We start from the raw sequence: 21,467 nt of genomic DNA on the forward strand, positions 1-21,467 counted from the left end.
CAGGAAGCGGCACAGGTCCTAATCCAGGCACTTGTCATCTCCCGTCTGGATTACTGCAACTCGCTGTTGGCTGGGCTCCCTGCCTGTGCCATTAAACCCCTACAACTCATCCAGAATGCCGCAGCCCGTCTGGTGTTCAACCTTCCCAAGTTCTCTCACATCACTACGCTCCTCAGCACACTCCACTGGCTTCCAGTTGAAGCTCGCATCTGCTACAAGACCATGGTGCTTCCCTACGGAGCTGTGAGGGGAACGGCACCTCCGTACCTTCAGGCTCTGATCAGTCCCTACACCCAAACGAGGGCATTGCGTTCATCCACCTTTGGCCTGCTGGCCCCCCTACCTCTGCGGAAGCACAGTTCCCGCTCAGCCCAGTCAAAACTGTTCACTGCTCTGGCACCCCAATGGTGGAACAAGCTCCCTCACGACGCCATGACAGCGGAGTCACTCACCACCTTCCGGAGACACTTGAAACCCCACCTCTTTAAGGAATACCTGGGATAGGATAAAGTAATCCTTCTACACCCCCTTACCCCACCCCAAAGCACAAAAAAAAATAGACATATTGTAAAGTGGTTATCCCACTGGCTATAAGGTGAATGCACCAATTTGTAAGTCGCTCTGGATAAGAGTGTCTGCTAAATGACGTAAATGTAATGTAAATGTATATATTCCTGGTACCAGTCACTTTTCAGCCATTACATGTATATCCTACTACCAGTCACTTTTTATGTATAAACCCACCTCAACCACTCCAGTACCCCTGCATATTGAATAAGGTACTGGCCTGTATATACTTGCATTCTCATGTTTAACTCTTATATCTTCTATATTATCTATATTATTATTATTATTATTATTATCACTGAATTGTTGGGAAAGAGCTCTCAAGATAATAATTTCACTGTACTGTTGTATCCTGTGCACCTGCACCTGGCGAATAAACCTGAAAGGGATAGGGAGAGTGAGTGAGAAAGAGAGATAACTAGAGTGAGTGAGAAAGACAGAGAACTAGAGTGAGTGAGAAAGAGAGAGAACTAGAGTGAGTGAAAAAAGAGAGAACTAGAGTGAGTGAAAAAGAGAGAGAACTAGAGTGAGTGAGAAAGAGAGAGAACTAGAGTGAGTGAGAAAGAGAGAGAACTAGAGTGAGTGAGAAAGAGAGAGAACTAGAGTGAATGAGAATGAGAGAGAACTAGAGTGAGTGAGAGAGAGAAAGAACTAGAGTGAGTTAGAAAGAGAGAGAACTAGAGTGAGTGAGAAAGAGAGAGAACTAGAGTGAGTGAGCAAGAGAGAGAACTAGAGTGAGTGAAAAGAGAGAGAACTACAGTGAGTGAGAAAGAGAGAGAACTAGAGTGAGTGAGAAAGAGAGAGAACTAGAGTGAGTGAGAAAGAGAAAGAGCTAGAGTGAGTGGTGTAATGATGAAATGTCATAGTATTGTGAGAACAGAGGTAGAGTTACTAGATAATTAGTTTGGGGCCATGAAGTCTACATTCCATTATGTCAAGGTAGATTAGTGAGGTTTAGGGTAGTGTCAGTGATGGACAGGATGTAGTGACCTGGGGGCAAAGGTTAATAATAACAGAGACAGGGAGGCCTATGATGGTTACCAGATGTATGTGAAAGGAAGATGACCAAGGGTATATAAAGGAGGGTGTTTCTTTTGTTAGTTAGTTGGAAACGTCAAAAGGCAAAGCTCTGTCCTTTGGTGTCTCTGACCGGGTACCGATCATTAAACATTTGCATTAACTGTCTACAAAGTGTCTAAGTACATCCTTACATTCGTAATCACTTGATACCTAGAAACTCATCATAACAGATTGGCGTTTTTACGAACAGGATGCAGTCTACAGCTCAACTAACAGGTAAGCAGACTTTCATTTTTTTTGATTATGTCAAAATCTGCTTATCTGTGGTAAAGCTGAACTGTAACGAACTTTCAAATTCAATATTTTTAAAGGGGGACGATGAGTTGTATTGAGTTATGTAATGAGATGTAAGGAGTTAATTAAATTTGACGATAATAGGGCGCTATTATTCTAAACAGGGTTTGGTTTGAGTAAAGGACCAAACATAAAACAGAAGTAGTAGAATGGGTTTTAACAACATTGGGTCTAGGCTCTTTTATTATGATAAGTTAGATTCGTGTCCTAAAGTAAGGTAGATGGGTTATGTCAGTCCCGTGACGACAGGATAGACATCAGAAAGATGCGAGGTTCGAGTCCTCAGCGATAAACGTCTTTGGTAGACGAACGTAGAAAGATGTGAGGTTCGAGTCCTCAACATGACGAGATTATGGAGTGTACAACATTATAAAATAGAATCAGAGGTTCAAGTCCTTGGTAGTAAGTTCGAGGCCTACAGTTGAAGTAAAAAAAATACTTAATAGAAGGTTATAAAGGCCCTATCAGGTATTTTGGTGTAGGTTTGAGGCCTACAGTTGAAGGTTACAGTCCTTAGTGCAGAGTTGTGAGGTTCGAGGCCCCAACAGAGCACAAATCCTTTATTGTGATGTTTAATTCATAAATGGTTAAAAAAACCATTATGAATGAGTGGGTTTAAGGCCCTTTTGAATTAATATTTTTATGAATTACTCAAAATGGCTAGGAGAGGGAGCCAATGACATGTAACATATTGAATCATAGCACCAAAAAAAAACGACAAATAGGAACTACATTTTAATACATTATCAGAAGTGGATATTTGATGTAAGTGTTTAATTACTAACATTGAATGTTACTAACATTGTATGAAATGACATAGCGATAGGTAAGCATAGAGGTGATAATGAATATCCTCAGGATAGTAGTTATAAGGGGTAAATAGAGCTTGATGTTATTGTAGAAAGTAGTGGAAGAGTCTGTATTTTATGGGACAGCAACAGCAGTGTCCTTGGAAATTACAGTCTGTTTTTTTGGTTCCGCTGAGAGAATGAAGGAGAGGCTGATTTGGGTTGAATTAGGATTTTTAAACTAACTGAAGTATTCCATTATGTGAGTATCTAAAAGATTCTAACGGTCTATATGGAGTTTGTGACAAATGTGAAAATATGATCAATTTTACGTATGAGTAGGTGATTATTAGAGGTTTCATAAAATAATAATTGGAATAATAATTATATATTAACTTGCTCACCCAAATGTAGACGTACGTCGTGGGTGAAAAAGTAATTAATATGAGTTTTCTACGTTTGTACCGTTGTTGGATCATGTGATAAGGTTTCATGAATAAATCGGACCATAAGAAATGTGGTTAAAGAAGTAAGTTATAATATTGTACAAAAATCCAGAAAATCACATTGTATGATTTTTAAGTAATTAATTTGCATTTTATTGCATCATAGAATATGAGCAGCAGTAAGTAATGTGTTATGGGTTAGATTAAATGTTTTAGGGGAAAATGTATTTGTGGTATAAGGAAGAATTTAGAGGAGGCCTTTCTATGACATTAGTAGACTGCAACAAGCTGCAAGAATGTGCACTTCCTAATGTAAAATGCTTATCAGGACTGATAAGAAGACTGGATGAAGTAGCATGCTGTGTCTCAACTAACAATGTTATGCAGACTTTCTTTCGAAAAGGTGAAGGCTTGTCTGCCAGACCTACCAGGAGAATCTGGACATTTTCTGCGACTTGGAGACTATGTGGTGGTAAAGGATTAAGGAAGTCATTGATGGACAACACCCAAGTGGGAAGGTTAGTAATAGGTGTTGATGGCTACCTTGATGGAGGGGCAAGTAAAGAGAGAGATTCCTAGATCTATATGTAACATTGTAGGACTTTTCTAACGCAAAGGAGGAAGATGGCACCGCTTCGGCGGAGCATTGTTTTGTTTTGTCTGTGTGTGTGTTTTTGCAGCAGAGACTATTGGTACGCTGATAGAAGGACACAATCCACAGAGAGATGGTGATAAATGGAGAAGGATTCTGCATGATCATAGAACTAGTGAAGGAAGAAGGTGTCACGTACGTTGAAGGACGGGTCAGACCAAGGCGCAGCGTGAAATGCGTACATGTTTATTTAATAATAATAATAATAATAATATGCTTTGTCATTATGGGGTATTGTGTGTAGATTGATGAGGGGGAAAAAACAATTTAATCAATTTTAGAATAAGGCTGTAACGTAACTAAACGTAGAAAAAGTCTAGGGGTCTGAAAACACTATAGCTGGAATGAAGGGAAATACCCATACATTTTTACGTATGGGTGGTCCCGGGGATCGAACCCACTACCCTGGCGTTACAAGCGCCATGCTCTACCAATTGAGCTACAGAGGACCACGAGTTGTAGAAGATGTGATGAAAATATGATGTAGAAAACTCCCACATGCTGAAGAAGAAATGTATGGAAAAGACATGTTTATCTGTCACGTAGCGCAGAGCACAGGATCATGTCAGTTCTATACATTATATTTTATATAAACACACTAAACAAAACAACAAACCAACGAAACGTGAAGTCCTAAGGCTAAACACAAACCAAGCCTACTCACGGAACAAGATCCCACAACCCTCTAGTGCCAATAGGCTGCCTAAGTATGATCCCCAATCAGAGACAACGAGCGACAGCTGCCTCTGATTGGGAAACACACCCGGCCAAACATAGAACTACAAAACCTAGATAATACACATAGATATACACAACATAGAATAATCACACCCTGACTCAACATATAAGAGCCCCCTGAGTCAGGGCGTGACAGAAGGTTCATGCATCATCACACAGTCTACACCGACGGAGGTATGGATAGAGGGGAGATTGAACAAGTATCATGTCAACCAATGCTACAGATGGCTACGAGGAAACGGATGATCTAGAGATGAGGATACGGTTGATGACAATTATCAGCAGATGAAGGATACTGATGAGCTGTGGGTTATGGCTGATTACCTCAGTGGAGGAACAGAGCTATAGACCTCCAATAATTTCCAGATTTCCAGATTTTCACGAATCAACTGGTTGTCATTCCATTCGGTTATATGTATTTAAAGGGTTTGTATAATAGAAATTGGGAAGTATATTAGAAATTGGTATTAGGAATAATTGTTAAAACATAATAATTTGTCATAAGGTAAATGTTTATATGGATTTATTGGTTTAGAAATTAAATCAATTAAATTGTTGTGTTTTTGTCTTCTAGTGAAGTAAATACAGATGGTATATTGATGCATAATAAGGGATCATTTGGCCTAGCATGGTGTGTACCTATATAATAAATAAAAGTAGCAACATATGAACCGGCTGAAGATGAATATCAGAGGCGTTGAAGACGTTTTTGTAAAATACCACTTCTACATGCAACTGGTGTACAACAACCAAGGATTTTCTCATGTTTTATATCGAAGGGGTGGGAAAGGAGTCCACCATTGAGTGAGAATGGAGAAAGATTTGTTCAAATGCAACATTGCTCATGTTGTTGGTATAATGGTTGGCAAATGGATAAGACAATGAGGTTGTGGAGTTGGTGGTGAATCGAATGAGACATTGTAGTTGTGACATTGTCATGGGAAAGTAATTTTTGAACTATGAAGCTGTCTGAAGAACATAATGAAGAGACGCAAGAAGATTTAAGTGCCGGTGGAGAAAAAGGGGTTGCTTAGCTGTATTGATAATAAAATTGGATTTATCTAAATTTGATAATTTGGGTAGTAGGTATATACACTGCTAAATTAATAGTATTAAGAATGCATTGAGATAATGATCTGTATTTATTTTCAGGATGAGGAAAGTCATAATTGAAGTATGAATGTTTATAATGTATGTTAATATAAGTAGACATTCTGAAAGTTGTGATGGGTGATTAAGTTGAGAGTCTTAATTTTCAGTGATAAGGATAAAGTGAATAAGGATTGTCATTTTAAATTTGGTCGAGTTAAGTAATTTGGTTGGTTATAAGTTATAAGATTAATGAGTAATTTAAGTTAAATTATTGGTATGTATTAGTATAATTATTTTCAAAATGAAGGATAGTGATTGTTAAATTGAGAATTTTTTTATATAGACATTATGGGTTTAAACAGTGATACATTAAGGTAATGTCTTAGGATAGATTTATATGATTGATTTTGAGTAGACATTGTTGACTCATACTGTTTGAAACATGGAAGTTAAGGTGAGGATTGTGAATGAAATCATGAATATGTTGATTAATTGGTTTAATGTATTAGCATATTAGTCATTATATACATTTGAAGTATTGGGTGATATTGATATGGATGTTTAGGGTGGTAAATATCTATGTTGATAGGCAAGTAATGAATTGGTTATTATCATGAGGTTATGATATTTTCATATGATCTGAATTTGGTTGAATTATTAAAGCGGGAATAGTTTAGGGACGCGATGATTTAACAGGGAGCGATAATAGAGTGTTATAATGTGTATGTCATATCAGGTATATTAGGAGGACAAAGTCGGAGTCTAACATTGTATAGTTTAACAATCATGGGTTGTTAAGCAATTGGGTCTGAGATGTTAATCATTAGAATGCGTAATTGATAATCACATAGAATTGGAGGCTATTATATTAAGATTAGGAGGATATGGTAATTTGAATGTTGTTGAAGTATTTTCAAGGTTGTTTAGTGGTAATTCCATAGGAACATGGATGGCAAGCATTCTAGGTCCTCTAGTGGCAATAGTACTCATTGTAGCCATAGTTATGGGTTGTTGTTTTCAAAATGTTCAGGGATTGATTTTAAGATCTGTACAAACGATTAATAACATGCCTGTGATTACAGTTAGAGATGTATCAGTTAATGTTAATACAAGGAGGGAGAGTACTAATAATTATTCTATGTCATCTTATTACAGTTTAGAGTACATTGATAAGGTTGATTGAGGTATGGGAATGTTAAGTTGGAAATGTATGCCATGGAATTAAAAGTTACAGGAAGTAGATGTGGACAGGTGATCAGATAGCTCCCCAGGTGACCAGTGATAAGCTTGGGGGTTCATCTGACGGCGCATGGATGATGAAGACGGACGTGTTTGTTATTTTTATATTCATGTGTTCAGATTATAATATCCATGTAACTTACAATGTGTCATGGATCTTTGTGTTTGTGGGGAAGATGTCATGATGGTCACAATTTAGTTGATGTAGGTTTTCTTGGTTGCATGGCTCAGAAAAAGGGGTCATTTTAAGATAGGGGATGTCTATGTGGGATTTTTCCTTATATATGAAAAATAAGGATTTGACTACATAGATTATTATCATGAATATATAGTAGTTAATTATGTGTTTATCTTTTACTCAGACTGAGTTTATAGAGGTTTGAGAGGTTTGATATCGCATAAGATAGATAAGAATGTATACCTTTGTTGATTAAATATATTGAGAATCAAGTTGGATCCAGGTATAGAAGGTAGAAGGGGATCAATTTAAGTTATCTAGCATAGTTTAGGATCTAGTCAGAGATATATGTACTACTGATTAGAGAATATTTAATTTTATACAAAGTTATATGTGAATTGTTTGGGGTTAAGTCATGTCACTTACCACAAAAAAATAAAAAAATTAAAAATAAATAAAATAATGGATTGTAATGATGAAACGTCATAGTATTGTGAGGACAGAGGTAGAGTTACTAGATAATTAGTTTGGGGCCATGAAGTCTACATTCCATTATGTCAAGGTAGATTAGTGATGTTTAGGGTAGTGTGAGTGATGGACAGGATGTAGTGACCTGGGGGCAAAGGTTAATAATAACAGAGACAGGGAGGCCTATGATGGTTACCAGATGTATGTGAAAGGAAGATGACCAAGGGTATATAAAGGAGGGTGTTTCTTTTGTTAGTCAGTTGGAAACGTCAAAAGGCAAAGCTCTGTCCTTTGGTCATTAAACATTTGCATTAACTGTCTACAAAGTGTCTAAGTACATCCTTACATTCGTAATCACTTGATACCTAGAAACTCATCATAACAGTGAGAAAGAGAGAGAACTAGAGTGAGTGAGAAAGAGAGAGAACTAGAGTGAGTGAGAAAGAGAGAACTAGAGTGAGTGAGAAAGAGAGAGAACTAGAGTGAGTGAGAAAGAGAGAGAACTAGAGTGAGTGAAAAGAGAGAGAACTATAGTGAGTGAGAAAGAGAGAGAACTAGAGTGAGTGAGAAAGAGAGAGAACTAGAGTGAGTGAAAAGAGAGAGAACTAGAGTGAATGAAAAGAGAGAGAACTAGAGTGAGTGAGCAAGAGAGAGAACTAGAGTGAGTGAGAAAGAGAGAACTAGAGTGAGTGAGAAAGAGAGAGAACTAGAGTGAGTGAGAAAGAGAGAGAACTAGAGTGAGTGAGAAAGAGAGAGAACTAGAGTGAGTGAGAAAGAGAGAGAACTAGAGTGAGTGAGAAAGAGAGAGAACTAGAGTGAGTGAGAAAGAGAGAGAGAACTAGAGCGAGTGAGCAAGAGATAATTGTGTTACATTGTGTTTGGAGCCAATGGCCCATGAAATGAACCTACCATTCTGAGAAAGGTCACGTCAAAGACTTACTAATTATTATTGCATTATTCCTACTCAGACGATACTGTGTGTTTGAATGCAGAATAAGATGTGAAGAATGTCACTGAATTAACAAGTAGAGACAACAATGTGAACAAGTGTCAGAGGGAGGGACCGAGAGCCCAGTTGGAATGAATACCTAAAGTTTTAACCCTATCCCAAACTTTAATCCTTAATTTAACCAGTTGGAATTAATACCTAAAGTTTTAACCCTATCCCAAACTTTAATCCTTAATTTAACCAGTTGGAATTAATACCTAAAGTTTTAACCCTATCCCAAACTTTAATCCTTAATTTAACCAGTTGGAATTAATACCTAAAGTTTTAACCCTATCCCAAACTTTAATCCTTAACTTAACCAGTTGGAATTAATACCTAAAGTTTTAACCCTATCCCAAACTTTAATCCTTAACTTAACCAGTTGGAATGAATACCTAAAGTTTTAACCCTATCCCAAACGTTAATCCTTAATTTAACAAGTTGGAATTAATACCTAAAGTTTTAACCCTGTCCCAAACCTTAATCCTTAACTTAACCAGTTGGAATTAATACCTAAAGTTTTAACCCTATCCCAAACCTTAATCCTTAACTTAACCAGTTGGAATTAATACCTAAAGTTTTAACCCTATCCCAAACCTTAATCCTTAATTTAACCCTAGAGTTATTTCTGTGTTAACCCTATGCCAACACTTAACCCAGTTGGAATTCATGCCTAAACTTAGCCATATAGTTGTTTCTGTGTGCCTAAATGTTACACGTTTGTCACAGAACGTCGGGAGATGAGGTCAGTTTACTCATGAAAACAAGCGTTTGTCACAGAACGTCGGGAGATGAGGTCAGTTTACTAATCAAAAACAGACGTTTGTCACAGAACGTTGGGAGATGAGGTCAGTTTACTCATCAAAAACAGACGTTTGTCACAGAACGTCGGGAGATGAGGTCAGTTTACTCATCAAAAACAGACGTTTGTCACAGAACGTCGGGAGATGAGGTCAGACTGTGATGTCTTATTGAGCAGGGAAGAAGCCAATGTGTTTGGACAAAGGAAATGAATGACACATAAATTACACATTAATTAATGATATTATATTTCCTTTGTCCAAACACATTGTGTGTGTGTGTTTGTGTGTGTGCATGCACATGCATCTGTGTGTTTATGTGTGTGTGTGTGTGTGTGTGTGTGTGTGTGTGTGTGTGTGTGTGTGTGTGCTACTCACAGGAACATGAGGGAGGTGAGGCCGGTGAAGGTGTCTTGGGAGATACTGTTCAGAGGGTTGTGATCCAACACCCTGGTGAGAGAGAGAGAGAACCAAAGACCTTATGGAACAGTTATGGAGAGAGAGAGAGAACCAAAGACCTTACAGTACAGTTATGGAGAGAGAGAGAGAGAACCAAATACCTTATGGTACAGTTATGGAGAGTGAGAGAGAACCAAAGACCTTACAGTACAGTTATGGAGAGAGAGAGAGAGAGAGAGAGAGAGAGAGAGAGAGAGAGAGAGAGAGAGAGAGAGAGAGAGAGAGAGAGAGAGAGAGAGAGAGAGAGAGAGAGAGAGAGAGAGAGAACCAAAGACCTTACAGTACAGTTATGGAGAGAGAGAGAGAGAGAGAGAGAGAGAGAGAACCAAAGACCTTACAGTACAGTTATGGAGAGCGAGAGAGAACCAAAGACCTTATGGTACAGTTATAGAGAGAGAGAGAGAGAGAGAGAGAACCAAAGACCTTACAGTACAGTTATGGAGAGCGAGAGAGAACCAAAGACCTTATGGTACAGTTATGGAGAGAGAGAGAGAACCAAATACCTTACAGTACAGTTATGGAGAGAGAGAGAGAACCAAAGACCTTATGGTACAGTTATGGAGAGAGAGAGAGAACCAAAGACCTTACAGTACAGTTATGGAGAGAGAGAGAACCAAAGACCTTACGGTACAGTTTTGGAGAGAGAGAGAGAGAGAGAGAGAGAGAGAGAGAGAGAGAGAGAGAGAGAGAGAGAGAGAGAGAGAGAGAGAGAGAGAGAGAGACAACCAAAGACCTTACAGTACAGTTATGGAGAGAGAGAGACAACCAAAGACCTTACGGTACGGTTATGGAGAGAGAGAGAGTGAGAGAGAGAGAGAGAGAGAGAGAGAGAGAGAGAGAGAGAGAGAGAGAGAGAGAGAGAGAGAGAGAGAGAGACAGAGACAGAGACAGAGAGAGAGAGAGAGAGAGAGAGACAACCAAAGACCTTACAGTACAGTTATGGAGAGAGAGAGCGAGAACCAAAGACCTTACGGTACAGTTATGGAGAGATAGAGACAACCAAAGACCATGTAAAGTACAATACATCCAAAGTGCCAATAGATGTTATGCATTTATTCAACACAGTCTAACCCTACAGAATTACACAATACAATAGGTTTGCTCTACATGAAATACAGTACGTAGCTTGGTGGCAGATCTGATTGTGCTTTTAGCCAAATCATGACAACAAACACAAACTATTAATATGAGCATATCCAAATAAACGTTCAAAGTGCTCAATTAAGCAAACTATGAAAAACAATGAAGAAAAACAATGAATCTGCTCGACTGAGCATACTGTTCACAAAACTCACAGTGAATATGCACATTGTTGCATGATAACAAACAGTAATTGTTTTGGCAGTGTTTAACCGTCCATGAGCAGACTTGCTTTTATTTGGTTGATTTTACAGCCAAAATTCCCTTATGGAAAAACCACATGAATTTCACGTGATTTAATGTGAAGTTAATGTGATAACATGTGAAGCAACATGTGACAAAATAAAACTGCACGTGAAAACATTTTAGCACATGTGAAAACATGATCTCATGTGAAATTAATCTGAAACAAATGTGACAACATGGGGATGCAAAGTTTCAACATGTGACAACATGAAACTACACGTGACAACATGTGAGCACAATCTCATGTGAAATAAATGTGACAACATGGGAGCACAATCTCATGTGAAATAAATGTGAAAACATGGGAATGCAAAATTTAAAAATGTGAAAGCCCAGGTGTCAAATATATATTTTACTTTGAAAGGCAAAATTGTAATTCATTCAATTGAAACAGTCATGGTCCCCTGTAGGTTTTATCTAGTTCCCAGTTTGTTCCAGGGACGTCCCCAAAGACGTTTTTAGAACATTGTGACATTTCTGCACTTTGTCTAAAGTGGCAGTAAAAATTAAGTAAATATACTGAACAAAAATAGAAATGCAACATGCAACAATTTCAAAGATTCTACTGAGTTACAGTTCATATATACGGAAATCAGTAAATTAAATTAAATTCATTAGTCCCTAATCTATGGATTTCACATGACTGGGAATACAGATATGCATCTGTTGGTCACAGATACCTTTAGAAAGAGGTAGGGGCGTGGATCAGAAAACCTGTCAGCATCTGGTGTGACCACCATTTGCCTCATGCAGCGCGACACATATCCTTTGCATACAGTTGATCAGGCTGTTGATTGTGGCCTGTGGAATGTTATCCCACTCCTCTTCAATGGCTGTGAAAAGTTGCTGGATGTTGACGGAACTTGGAACACGCTGTCGTACACGTCGATCCAGAGCATCCCAAACATGCTCAGTGGGTGACACGTCTGTGAGTATGCAGGCCATGGAAGAACTGGGACATTTTCAGCTTCCAGGAATTGTGTACAGCTCCTTGTGACATGGGGCCGTGCATTATCATGCTGAAACATGAGGTGATTTGGTGGATGAATGGCACGACAATGGTCCTCAGGATCTCGTCACGGTATCTCTGTGCATTCAAATTGTCATCGATAAAATGTAACTGTGTTCGTTGTCTGTAGCTTATGCCTGCCCATACCATAACCCACCGCCACCATGGGTCACTCTGTTCACAACTTTGACATCAGCAAACCGCTCACCCACACGACGCCATTACACGTGGTCTGCGGTTGTGAGGCCAGTTGGTTGTCCTGCCAAATTCTCTAAAGCGACGTTGGAGGTGGCTTATGGTACATTTCTGGGATCTTTTATTTCAGCTTATGAAACATGGGACCAACACTTTACATGTTGCGTTTATATTTTTATTCAGTGTATCTACAACAACCTGAAGGTGTTATTTCTATAAAATTACAGGTTGCTGCAGTATTCTGATTTCAATTACTGTAAAATATTGTAGTGTGACCACAATTGGGACTCAGCCTTAAATGGGATTTGAACTCAGAATCTCTTGGTTGTAAGCAATCTGAAATGTTCTGCTACAGTGAACGAAAAGTTCAAAGGTACACTTCACAGGTACACATATGAACTCACATGGTACAGTTTGGTATCTTGTAGGTATAATGGGACATTTTCTACTTAATACTTTGAATTACGGGCAACTTTAAGCAATGTGCAGAAATGTATTCTTGCCAATAAAATCTGGCCGATCTCATGGCTACAGAACTGGTGGCGACAGGTTACTGTAAATTCTAATCCCAGGTGTGGTTACGTCCCAAGTGTACTAACCAATGCTGAGGTCAATTTCATACGAGTTCCAGTTAATCCAGAAAGTAAACCCAATTCCAAATTCTTCGGGGGTAAAAAAGCACTGAAAATAATTCTATGAGAATTTTTCTGTGTACTTCCTGGATACAGTTTGTTGTTGTATATTTACTGACAAAATACATTTCAACTGTAGAAATATATTTACAGTTGTTTCCAATATTTTCACCACAACTCAGGAGCCGGTAACTTACTATTTACAGTTTTTCTCAATTGCTAAAACACTAAACCCTATTGTCTGAACCAAATGCTCAGTTGCCTGAACCCACTGATTGAATCAATCACTCTTTTGGCAAAACCATAAGCACTTTTCACCTGTTTAGACATAACTTGCCAACACATTTTCATTGTGATGCACCCGTGCTGCATAATGGTGAGCACAGGTGACAAAAGTCAAACACAATTAGAGCACAGGTGTCACCACTTGAATACAACAACTCAAAATTGATCACACTTGTGGCTAATGATGTGAGGGAACATATACAGTAAGCCAGTTCAGAGAGCACTGGTTTGTGAGGCCCTACAATGGATAGAAATCTGAGAGGAAGAGTTCGTGTGAGAGGAGGTCGAGGTGGTCGAGGTGGTCAGCGAAGACAAAGAACAGTAATATCTGATGAAATCAGAGCTACTGTGATTGACCATGTTCTTGTCCATGGTATGAGCATGAGGGAGGCTGGACAAAGGGTACAACCAAACATCAGTAGATTCACTGTGTCCACCATAATCCGAAGATTTAGAGAAGAGAACAGGTAATTACCTTTTTTTGACATTATAGTACAGTATGTAAATGTTGACAGCAATTACTGTATGACATACTATATACTGTAACACAGTATACTGTAAGTAAATATATGTTTCAGTACATCACTGTACCAATGTACTGTAGTATTGTAATGGAGGGTTGGTCTAACTGTTTGTAGGCCTAGTATTCCATGTATATTTTTTGTAACTCCATGTTCTCTTTTTGTAGAATTGAAAGACTGCCACATGGGGGTGGGAGGACAGGTATGTTCTCCCCACACCAAGAGACCCTAATTGTTGATATGGTCCGTGAGAACAGCTATACAGAGTGCCCTTTGATCGCAACTCAGACAGAGTCAAAGAGCAAAGATTCCAGTATGTACAGGTTGGCATATATCCAGACACATTCAATGTTGATTACTCTAAGTAGTGATTTACTGTAGTGGCCTAAATCACTTTTTCCGTATCACTTACAAAACTATATCTATTTCTACAGAGGGTTTTTCAACTGGATGTAATGGAAAGACCCCATCAATACATCTACATGGGATGAAGCTGGGTTTAATCTCACCAAAAGGAGAAGGAGAGGCCGTAATGTGATTGGCCATCGGGCCATTGTTGGTGTTCCTGGGCAGCGTGGTGGCAATGTCACATTATGTGCTGCCATCAGAAATCATGGGGTTGTCCACCATCATGCCAACCTGGGGCCCTACAACACTCACCAGCTCCTCATTTTCCTCAATCCCATGCGAGATGCTTTGTTAGGGCAGCAGGATGAGCATCCCATCTATGTTGTTGTTTGGGAAAATGTGAGTTTTCACAGAGCCCTCCAGGTTAGAGAGTGGTACAATATGAACCAAGGTTTTATCAATCTTTGCCTTCCACCGTACTCCCCTTTCCTAAACCCCATTGAGGAATTCTTCTCCTCATGGCGGTGGAAGGTATATGAACGCCAACCTTACACCAGGGTAAATCTCCTGCAAGCCATGGGACTTGCCTGTGGTGACATAGGTGTGGAGGCATGCCAAGCCTGGATACGGCATGCCAGGGGTTTTTTCCCCCGTTGCCTGGCCAGACAAAATGTGGCCTGTGATGTGGATGAAGTCCTGTGGCCTGACCCAGTACGGAGACATGATGCTGTGGCTGAGTAATGCACTTATTTGTATATATTTGTACTTTATTTTTACATGGGCTTACTGTACACAAGTGGCTAAGATTTCTGTTTGTTTTTACAAGTGCTACATGTAAATGCACAAGATTTCTGTTTTGTCTTTTTGTACAAGTGCTAAATGCACAGTTTTTTTTTGTTTTGCAACATGCATTTAGCCTACAGTGAACAATAAACATTTATTTCTCCAGCTTCATGTCCTGAGCATTGTGTTTTCTATTTTTCTACGTAGTGTTTAGTGACTGTTCAGTAGTGTTTTGATTGACTCGTGGCACGATTTGACAACATAGTTCAGTTTTGAGCACAGATTGAACTGTTTTGAGGTGAAAGTTTGGTTTTGCAAGAAGAGTCTGAGGTTTTGTGAATGTAGCTTGAAAATTGGGTTTTGTGTTCACAGTTAAGAGAAAAGGAGAGCAGCTTTCAAGAAATGTGTCTTAGCAATCGAGAAAAACTGTAATAATAAAAAAAGTGTTTTTGGAACACTTCACGTAACATTTCACATGTAAAATCATGTGTTTTTTAAACACTTCTCATGTGATCACGTTTTCAAATGTGCAATTCCATGTGTTATCGCTGTTCAGCTAAAATATGACCGCAACTGGTATTTTAACTCACAACCTCTGGACTTTCAAAACAAAGATATAAAACAAAGAGGTGTTTCTAATCATTTTTGCTGTGATCAAATGAATTATTTTGAGCTGCATTCCTCTGTGATAAGTCTAATAAAATAGAAATATGGTGATATGGCCTCAGCTGGTTTATTTTACTGTCCACACTGCAGAACGGCTAAATCCTCCCTTTGATGCAGTCTGTTGTATGTGTGCGTGTGAGTGTGTGTCTCTGTGTGTGTGTGTGAATGTGTGTACCGGCTCTGTACTCACAGCCACCATAAGTTACGGAGATCACTGAACACACCCGGACTGAGAGATGAGATGGAGTTCTGACTGAGAAACCTGAAAGAGAGAGAGAGAGAGGGGGAAGGAATTTTATTTAATTGAGAGAGAGAGAGAGAGAGAGAGAGAGAGAGAGAGGGGGAGCGAGAGAGAACAGTAGAGAAAGGAAGGGAAGGGAGAGAGAGAGAGATAGAGAGAGAGAGAGAGAGAGAGAGGGAAAAAGAGAGAGCGAGAACATTATTCCTCCTACACAACAAAGACACAAACAGATAATCAGATGAGAAACCTCCTCCTTCCTTCTCCCTCCTTCCTCCTTTCCCCACACGATCAAATTTTGCACAATGCGAATTCAGACAGCATCCAGCAGTCAAACTGCCTCGATTAAACTATCTGATGGATGGACAGTGTATCTTTAAAACATTCACCCATATTCCCATAGGGGTTTGGTCAAAAGTAGTGCACTATATAGGGTGCCATTGGGGACACATCCATAGACTGTATTTACAACCTGTAGGTTACAGCTGACTGGTTTAAGCAGTGGGGAACCGTCAAGGCCTAAGGATTTCAAACAATTTTTTTAAAAATTACATTTAATTTTAATTTAATGTAATTTTCATTCATCATTTTTATTTATATTTAATCTTTCCAATAATTTGTTTCTGATTTTCAGATTTTATCTCTTCAGTTTGTGTTGGAAATGGAAAGGATAACACAAAAAATATATATATAATCCAATCAGGATTTTTCTTTGACGGTTTCTCGGTAGAACAATCTAGCTAGCTCAGCCATTGGCTAGGCCTTCAGAAGCTGTACAGAAAGCAGCTGCCTTTCTACTGTATTAGGGCATAATTATGGAGTGACAGTGGAATGAACCAATCAAATTTTGACTTACAGTAGGTGGGACCGTTTAAAAAAAAAAAAATATATATATATATATATATATATATATATATATATTTGGCTTTCTCGAAGGCCGGAGACAGTCACTACTGACTGAGAGCGCAATTATAAGCAGTAACCCAGTTTTCCCGCACTTTTCTTATGTAGCTTTTGTTGCAGCAGCAGCAGGTGTTATCGAGGAGGATGTGGTGGCTAATTTGTTAGCCCTTTTCAAGACTAAATTCAAACGATGAGTTAAATGTCGTACAGAGGGGGAGGCCAACACCAGCACTGCCAGGGTGCAACAAGGAAAGAGATTTGAAAGGCATTTTCAAGCTAACAATTATGAGCGCTGTCCGTGGATGACTGGGTGTGAGCAAACCAAGAAGCTGTATTTGGGATTGTCTGCTCTTCAGCACCGACAAGACGTCAACCTGGGCCAGTGCTGGTTTAGTTTCAAAGACCTAGCCAGTTTACCGAAGTCATCTCTGCGCCACCAAAACTCCACTTCACACCTGTGAGCTACGTGAGATCCAAAAACATTTGGGGACACAAGAGTAGATCTTCAGCTTAACGAGCAGCAGAGCTCATAATGAGAAAGCCAGGATGAACAAGGAGATTCTGAAGCGCCTCATTCACACGGTTGTGTTGGTGGGAAAGCAAGAATTGTCATTCAGAGGACATGATGAGGGAATATAATCACCTAATAAAGGGAACTGCTCAGAGATGCTAGATTTGATTGGCCTAGTATGACAACCCTTTAAACTGTCATCTTGCTACAGCAACCGTGTTCATTGGCACTTCCAGCTAAATCCAGTCACGGATGTAATGACAGATGCCACGAAGGAGGAGGTGAGGAAAACACCTTTTTGTAACCAGTATGGTTGATGAGATAACATATAACATATAACACACGGCGGCGTTGTTTTGCGTCGGCCTTCAGGAGGCTGAAGAAATTTGGCCTACACCTAAAACCCTCACAAACTTTTACAGATGCACAATTGAGAGCATCCTGTCAGGCTGTATCACCGCCTGGTACGGTAACTGCACCACCCACAACCGCAGGGCTCTCCAGAGGGTTGTGCGGTCTGCACAACGTATCACCGGGGGTAAACTACCTGCCCTCCAGGACACCTACAGACCCGATGTCACAGGAAGGCCAAAAAGATAATCAAGGACAACTACCACCCGAGCCACTGCCTGTGGCTATCTCAAGGCCATCAGACTGTTAAACAGCCATCACTAGCACAGAGAGGCTGCTGCCTACATACAGACTTGAAAATCACTGGCCACTTTAATAAATGGAACACTAGTCACTTTAATAATGCCACTTTAATAATGTTTACATATCTTGCATTACCCATCTCATATGTATATACTGTTTTCTACACTATCTTAATAAAGTTGACATATCTTGCATTACCCATCTCATATGTAAACTCAGCAAAAAAAGAAACGTCCACTTTTCAGGACCCTGACTTTCAAAGATAATTTGTAAAAATCCAAATAACTTCACAGATCTTCATTATAAAGGGTTTAAACATGGTTTCCCATGCTTGTTCAATGAACCATAAACAATTAATGAACATGCACCTGTGGAACGGTCGTTAAGACACTAACAGCTTACAGATGGTAGGCAATTAAGGTCACAGTTATGAAAACTTAGGACACTAAAGAGGCCTTTCTACTGACTCTGAAAAAGACCAACAGAAAGATGACCAGGGTCCCTGCTCATCTGCGTGAACATTCCTTAGGCATGCTGCAAGGAGGCATGAGGACTGCAGATGTGGCCAGGGCAATAAATTGCAATGTCCATACTGTGAGACGCCTAAGACAGCGCTACAGGGAGACAGGACAGACAGCTGATCGTCCTCACAATGGCAGACCACGTGTAACAACACCTGCATAAGATCGGTACATCCGAACATCACACCTGCGGGACAGGTACAGGATGGCAACAACAACTACCAGAGTTACACCAGGAACGCACAATCCCTCCATCAGTGCTCAGACTGTCCGCACTAGGCTGAGAGAGGCTGGACTGAGGGCTTGTAGGCCTGTTTTAAGGCAGGTCCTCACCAGACATCACCGGTAACAACGTCTCCTATGGGCACAAACCCACCGTCGCTGGACCAGACAGGACTGGCAAAAAGTGTTCTTCACTGACGAGTCGCGGTTTTTATCGTCGAAGGAATGAGCGTTACACCGAGGCCTGTACTCTGGAGCGGGATCGATTTGGAGGTGGAGGGTCCGTCATGGTCTGGGGCGGTGTGTCACAGTATCATCGGACTGAGCTTGTTGTCATTGCAGGCAATCTCAACGCTGTGCGTTACAGGGAAGACATCCTCCTCCCTCATGTGGTACCCTTCCTGCAGGCTCATCCTGACATGACCCTCCAGCATGACAATGCCACCAGCCATACTGCTCGTTCTGTGCATGCTTTCCTGCAAGACAGGAATGTCAGTGTTCTGCCATGGCCAGTGAAGAGCCCAGATCTCAATCCCATTGATAATGGTAATTTAGCTACACTCGCAATAACATCTGTTAACCATGTGTATGTGACCAAATAAAACATTTTTTGATTTGATTTTGCTCAGATGTCATATGTGCTGCGTTACACTACCGACAGTGGTGTGAAGGAGAGATTTTTTTCAAGTATGATGATGTCACTGAGGACAAGCGGGTAGAGGCAGTTGCAACCCGGGTTCTCTGATTTTCAAGGAGTTTAGATGCATCAACTGCCAACAGGCGTTTAACTTGCAGAGGGGACGGAGGTCATGACCCCCCAAAAATTAGAAACAGGTCAATTCAACCCCCCCCCCCCCCCCCCCCCCCCCCCGCAATAATATACCATGATGAATTTGATGGATTGGAAATGATTTATTCACTGGCTTTTTGTGGCTTTACTCTACACAGTACTACTCAATTCCTTATTTTATGATTGAATCTCACCGCTGCCAATTATGCTTTTGGTATGCCCCGGTCCTCAAAGGCCGTGGTTTGTGAACGGAAAAAAGTTGCGCAAAGCATGTAAGGAGAACGGAGCAATAGCTCCTCTGTTTCTCTCTCTCTCTCTCTCTCTCTTTTCTTAACAAACTCTGTGAGCTAACTTGTAACACATATAGAAGTACTGTCACATTTAACTTTGTCAATTCATAAGCAAGAATGAGAATAACATAGAAAATCATATTTTTCTAATGAAGAAGGTTTCCATTGCGAACTGATGGGTTGCGAAAAACAAGTGATAATTGGTAACTGTTATATTGGGCTCAAGATAACTTTGGTAATATTATAAACTTTGAAACATCTGGTTTCTAGTAGGCTACAGAATTAGAAAATGGCTGTTTCTCTGAACCTCAGTCAGAGGCAGCCTGCTTGTCTCACAGACTCTGAGCAGCAGCAGCAACCCAATCCTCCTTACTTATGTTTCGAAAACAAACGAGAAGGCCAAAATTGTGGGCAGAAAGCACTCATCATGTTTATGCACCCTGATAATCACCCTGAGAATACTTCCAGAACCAACTTTATATTTATATCTACAAAATAAATTGTCTTTATTGATAGAGATGCATGTGACAGTGCACAGCAGTAAGCTGGTATATTTCTCCTTTACACATTTTTTTCTTCTTGATTTCAATATGGAAGGGAAACCAGGTACTGGTGTTTGTATGTAATGTTTCTTGATGAGTAAAATCAAATCAAAATTGTATTTGTCACATGCGCCGAATACAACAGGTGTAGACCTTACCGTGAAATGCTTACTTACAAGCCCTTAGCCAACAAAGCAGTTCAAGAAATAGAGTTAAGAAAATATTTACTAAATAAACTAAAGTAAAAAATAAAACTAAAAACAACACAATAAAATAACAATAACAAGGGTATATACAGGGGGTACCGGTACTGAGTCAATGTGCGGTTAGTTAGACAGGTTAGTCGAGGTAATTTGTATATGTAGGTAGGGGTGAAGTGACTATGCATATATAATAAACAGCGAGTAGCAGCACTGTAAAAACAAAGGGGGGCGGGGGGTGTCAATGTAAATAGTCCGGGTGGCCATTTGATTAATTGTTCAGCAGGCTAATGGCTTGGGGGTAGAAGCTGTTATGGAGCCTCTTGGACCTAGACTTGGCGCTCCAGTACCGCTTGCCGTGCAGTAGCAGAGAGAACAGTCTATGACTAGGGTGACTGGAGTCTTTTACAATTTTTGGGGCCTTCCTCTGACACCGCCTGGTATAGAGGTCCTGGATGGCAGGGAGCTTTGCCCCAGTGATGTACTGGGCCGTACGCACTACCCTCTGTAGTGCCTTGCGGTCAGAGGCCAAGCAGTTGCCATACCAGGCGGTGATGCAACCAGTCAGGATGCTCTCAATGGTGCTGCTGTAGAACTATTTAAGGATCTGGGGACCCATGCCAAATCTTTTCAGTCTCCTGAGGGGGAAAGGCTTGTCGTGCCCTCTTCACGACTGTCTTGGTGTGTTTGGACCATGATAGTTTGTTGGTGTTTGATGGTTCTTCTGAGGGCATATTGGGATTTCTTATAAGCGTCCGGATTAGTGTCTCGCTCCTTGAAAGCGGCAGCTCTAGCCTTTAGCTCGGTGCGGATGTTGCCTGTAATCCATGGCTTCTGGTTGGGATATATACGTATGGTCACTGTGGGGACGACATCGTCAATGCACTTATTGATGAAGCCGGTGATTGAGGTGGTATACTCCTCAATGCCATTGGATGAATCACGGAACATATTCCAGTCTGTGCTAGCAAAACAGTCCTGT

General features: G+C 40.2%; 1 protein-coding gene across 1 annotated transcript in view; it reads right to left on the bottom strand.

The window, feature by feature from the left end:
* LOC311117766 (relaxin receptor 2-like) overlaps window positions 1-21,467 on the bottom strand; it is a gene marked incomplete at its 5' end in the record, with an annotated part of 177,545 nt that overhangs the window by 64,911 nt on the left and 91,167 nt on the right. The window contains 2 exons of the mRNA XM_084192680.1: window positions 9,709-9,780; window positions 15,805-15,876. Of these exons, the coding sequence (XP_084048806.1) occupies window positions 9,709-9,780; window positions 15,805-15,876 (144 nt within the window). The remainder of the gene's footprint in view (window positions 1-9,708; window positions 9,781-15,804; window positions 15,877-21,467) is intronic.

The sequence above is a fragment of the Coregonus lavaretus genome (genome assembly GCF_964263955.1).
Source record: "Coregonus lavaretus genome assembly, contig: HAP1_SCAFFOLD_602, whole genome shotgun sequence".
Lineage (NCBI taxonomy): Eukaryota > Metazoa > Chordata > Actinopteri > Salmoniformes > Salmonidae > Coregonus > Coregonus lavaretus.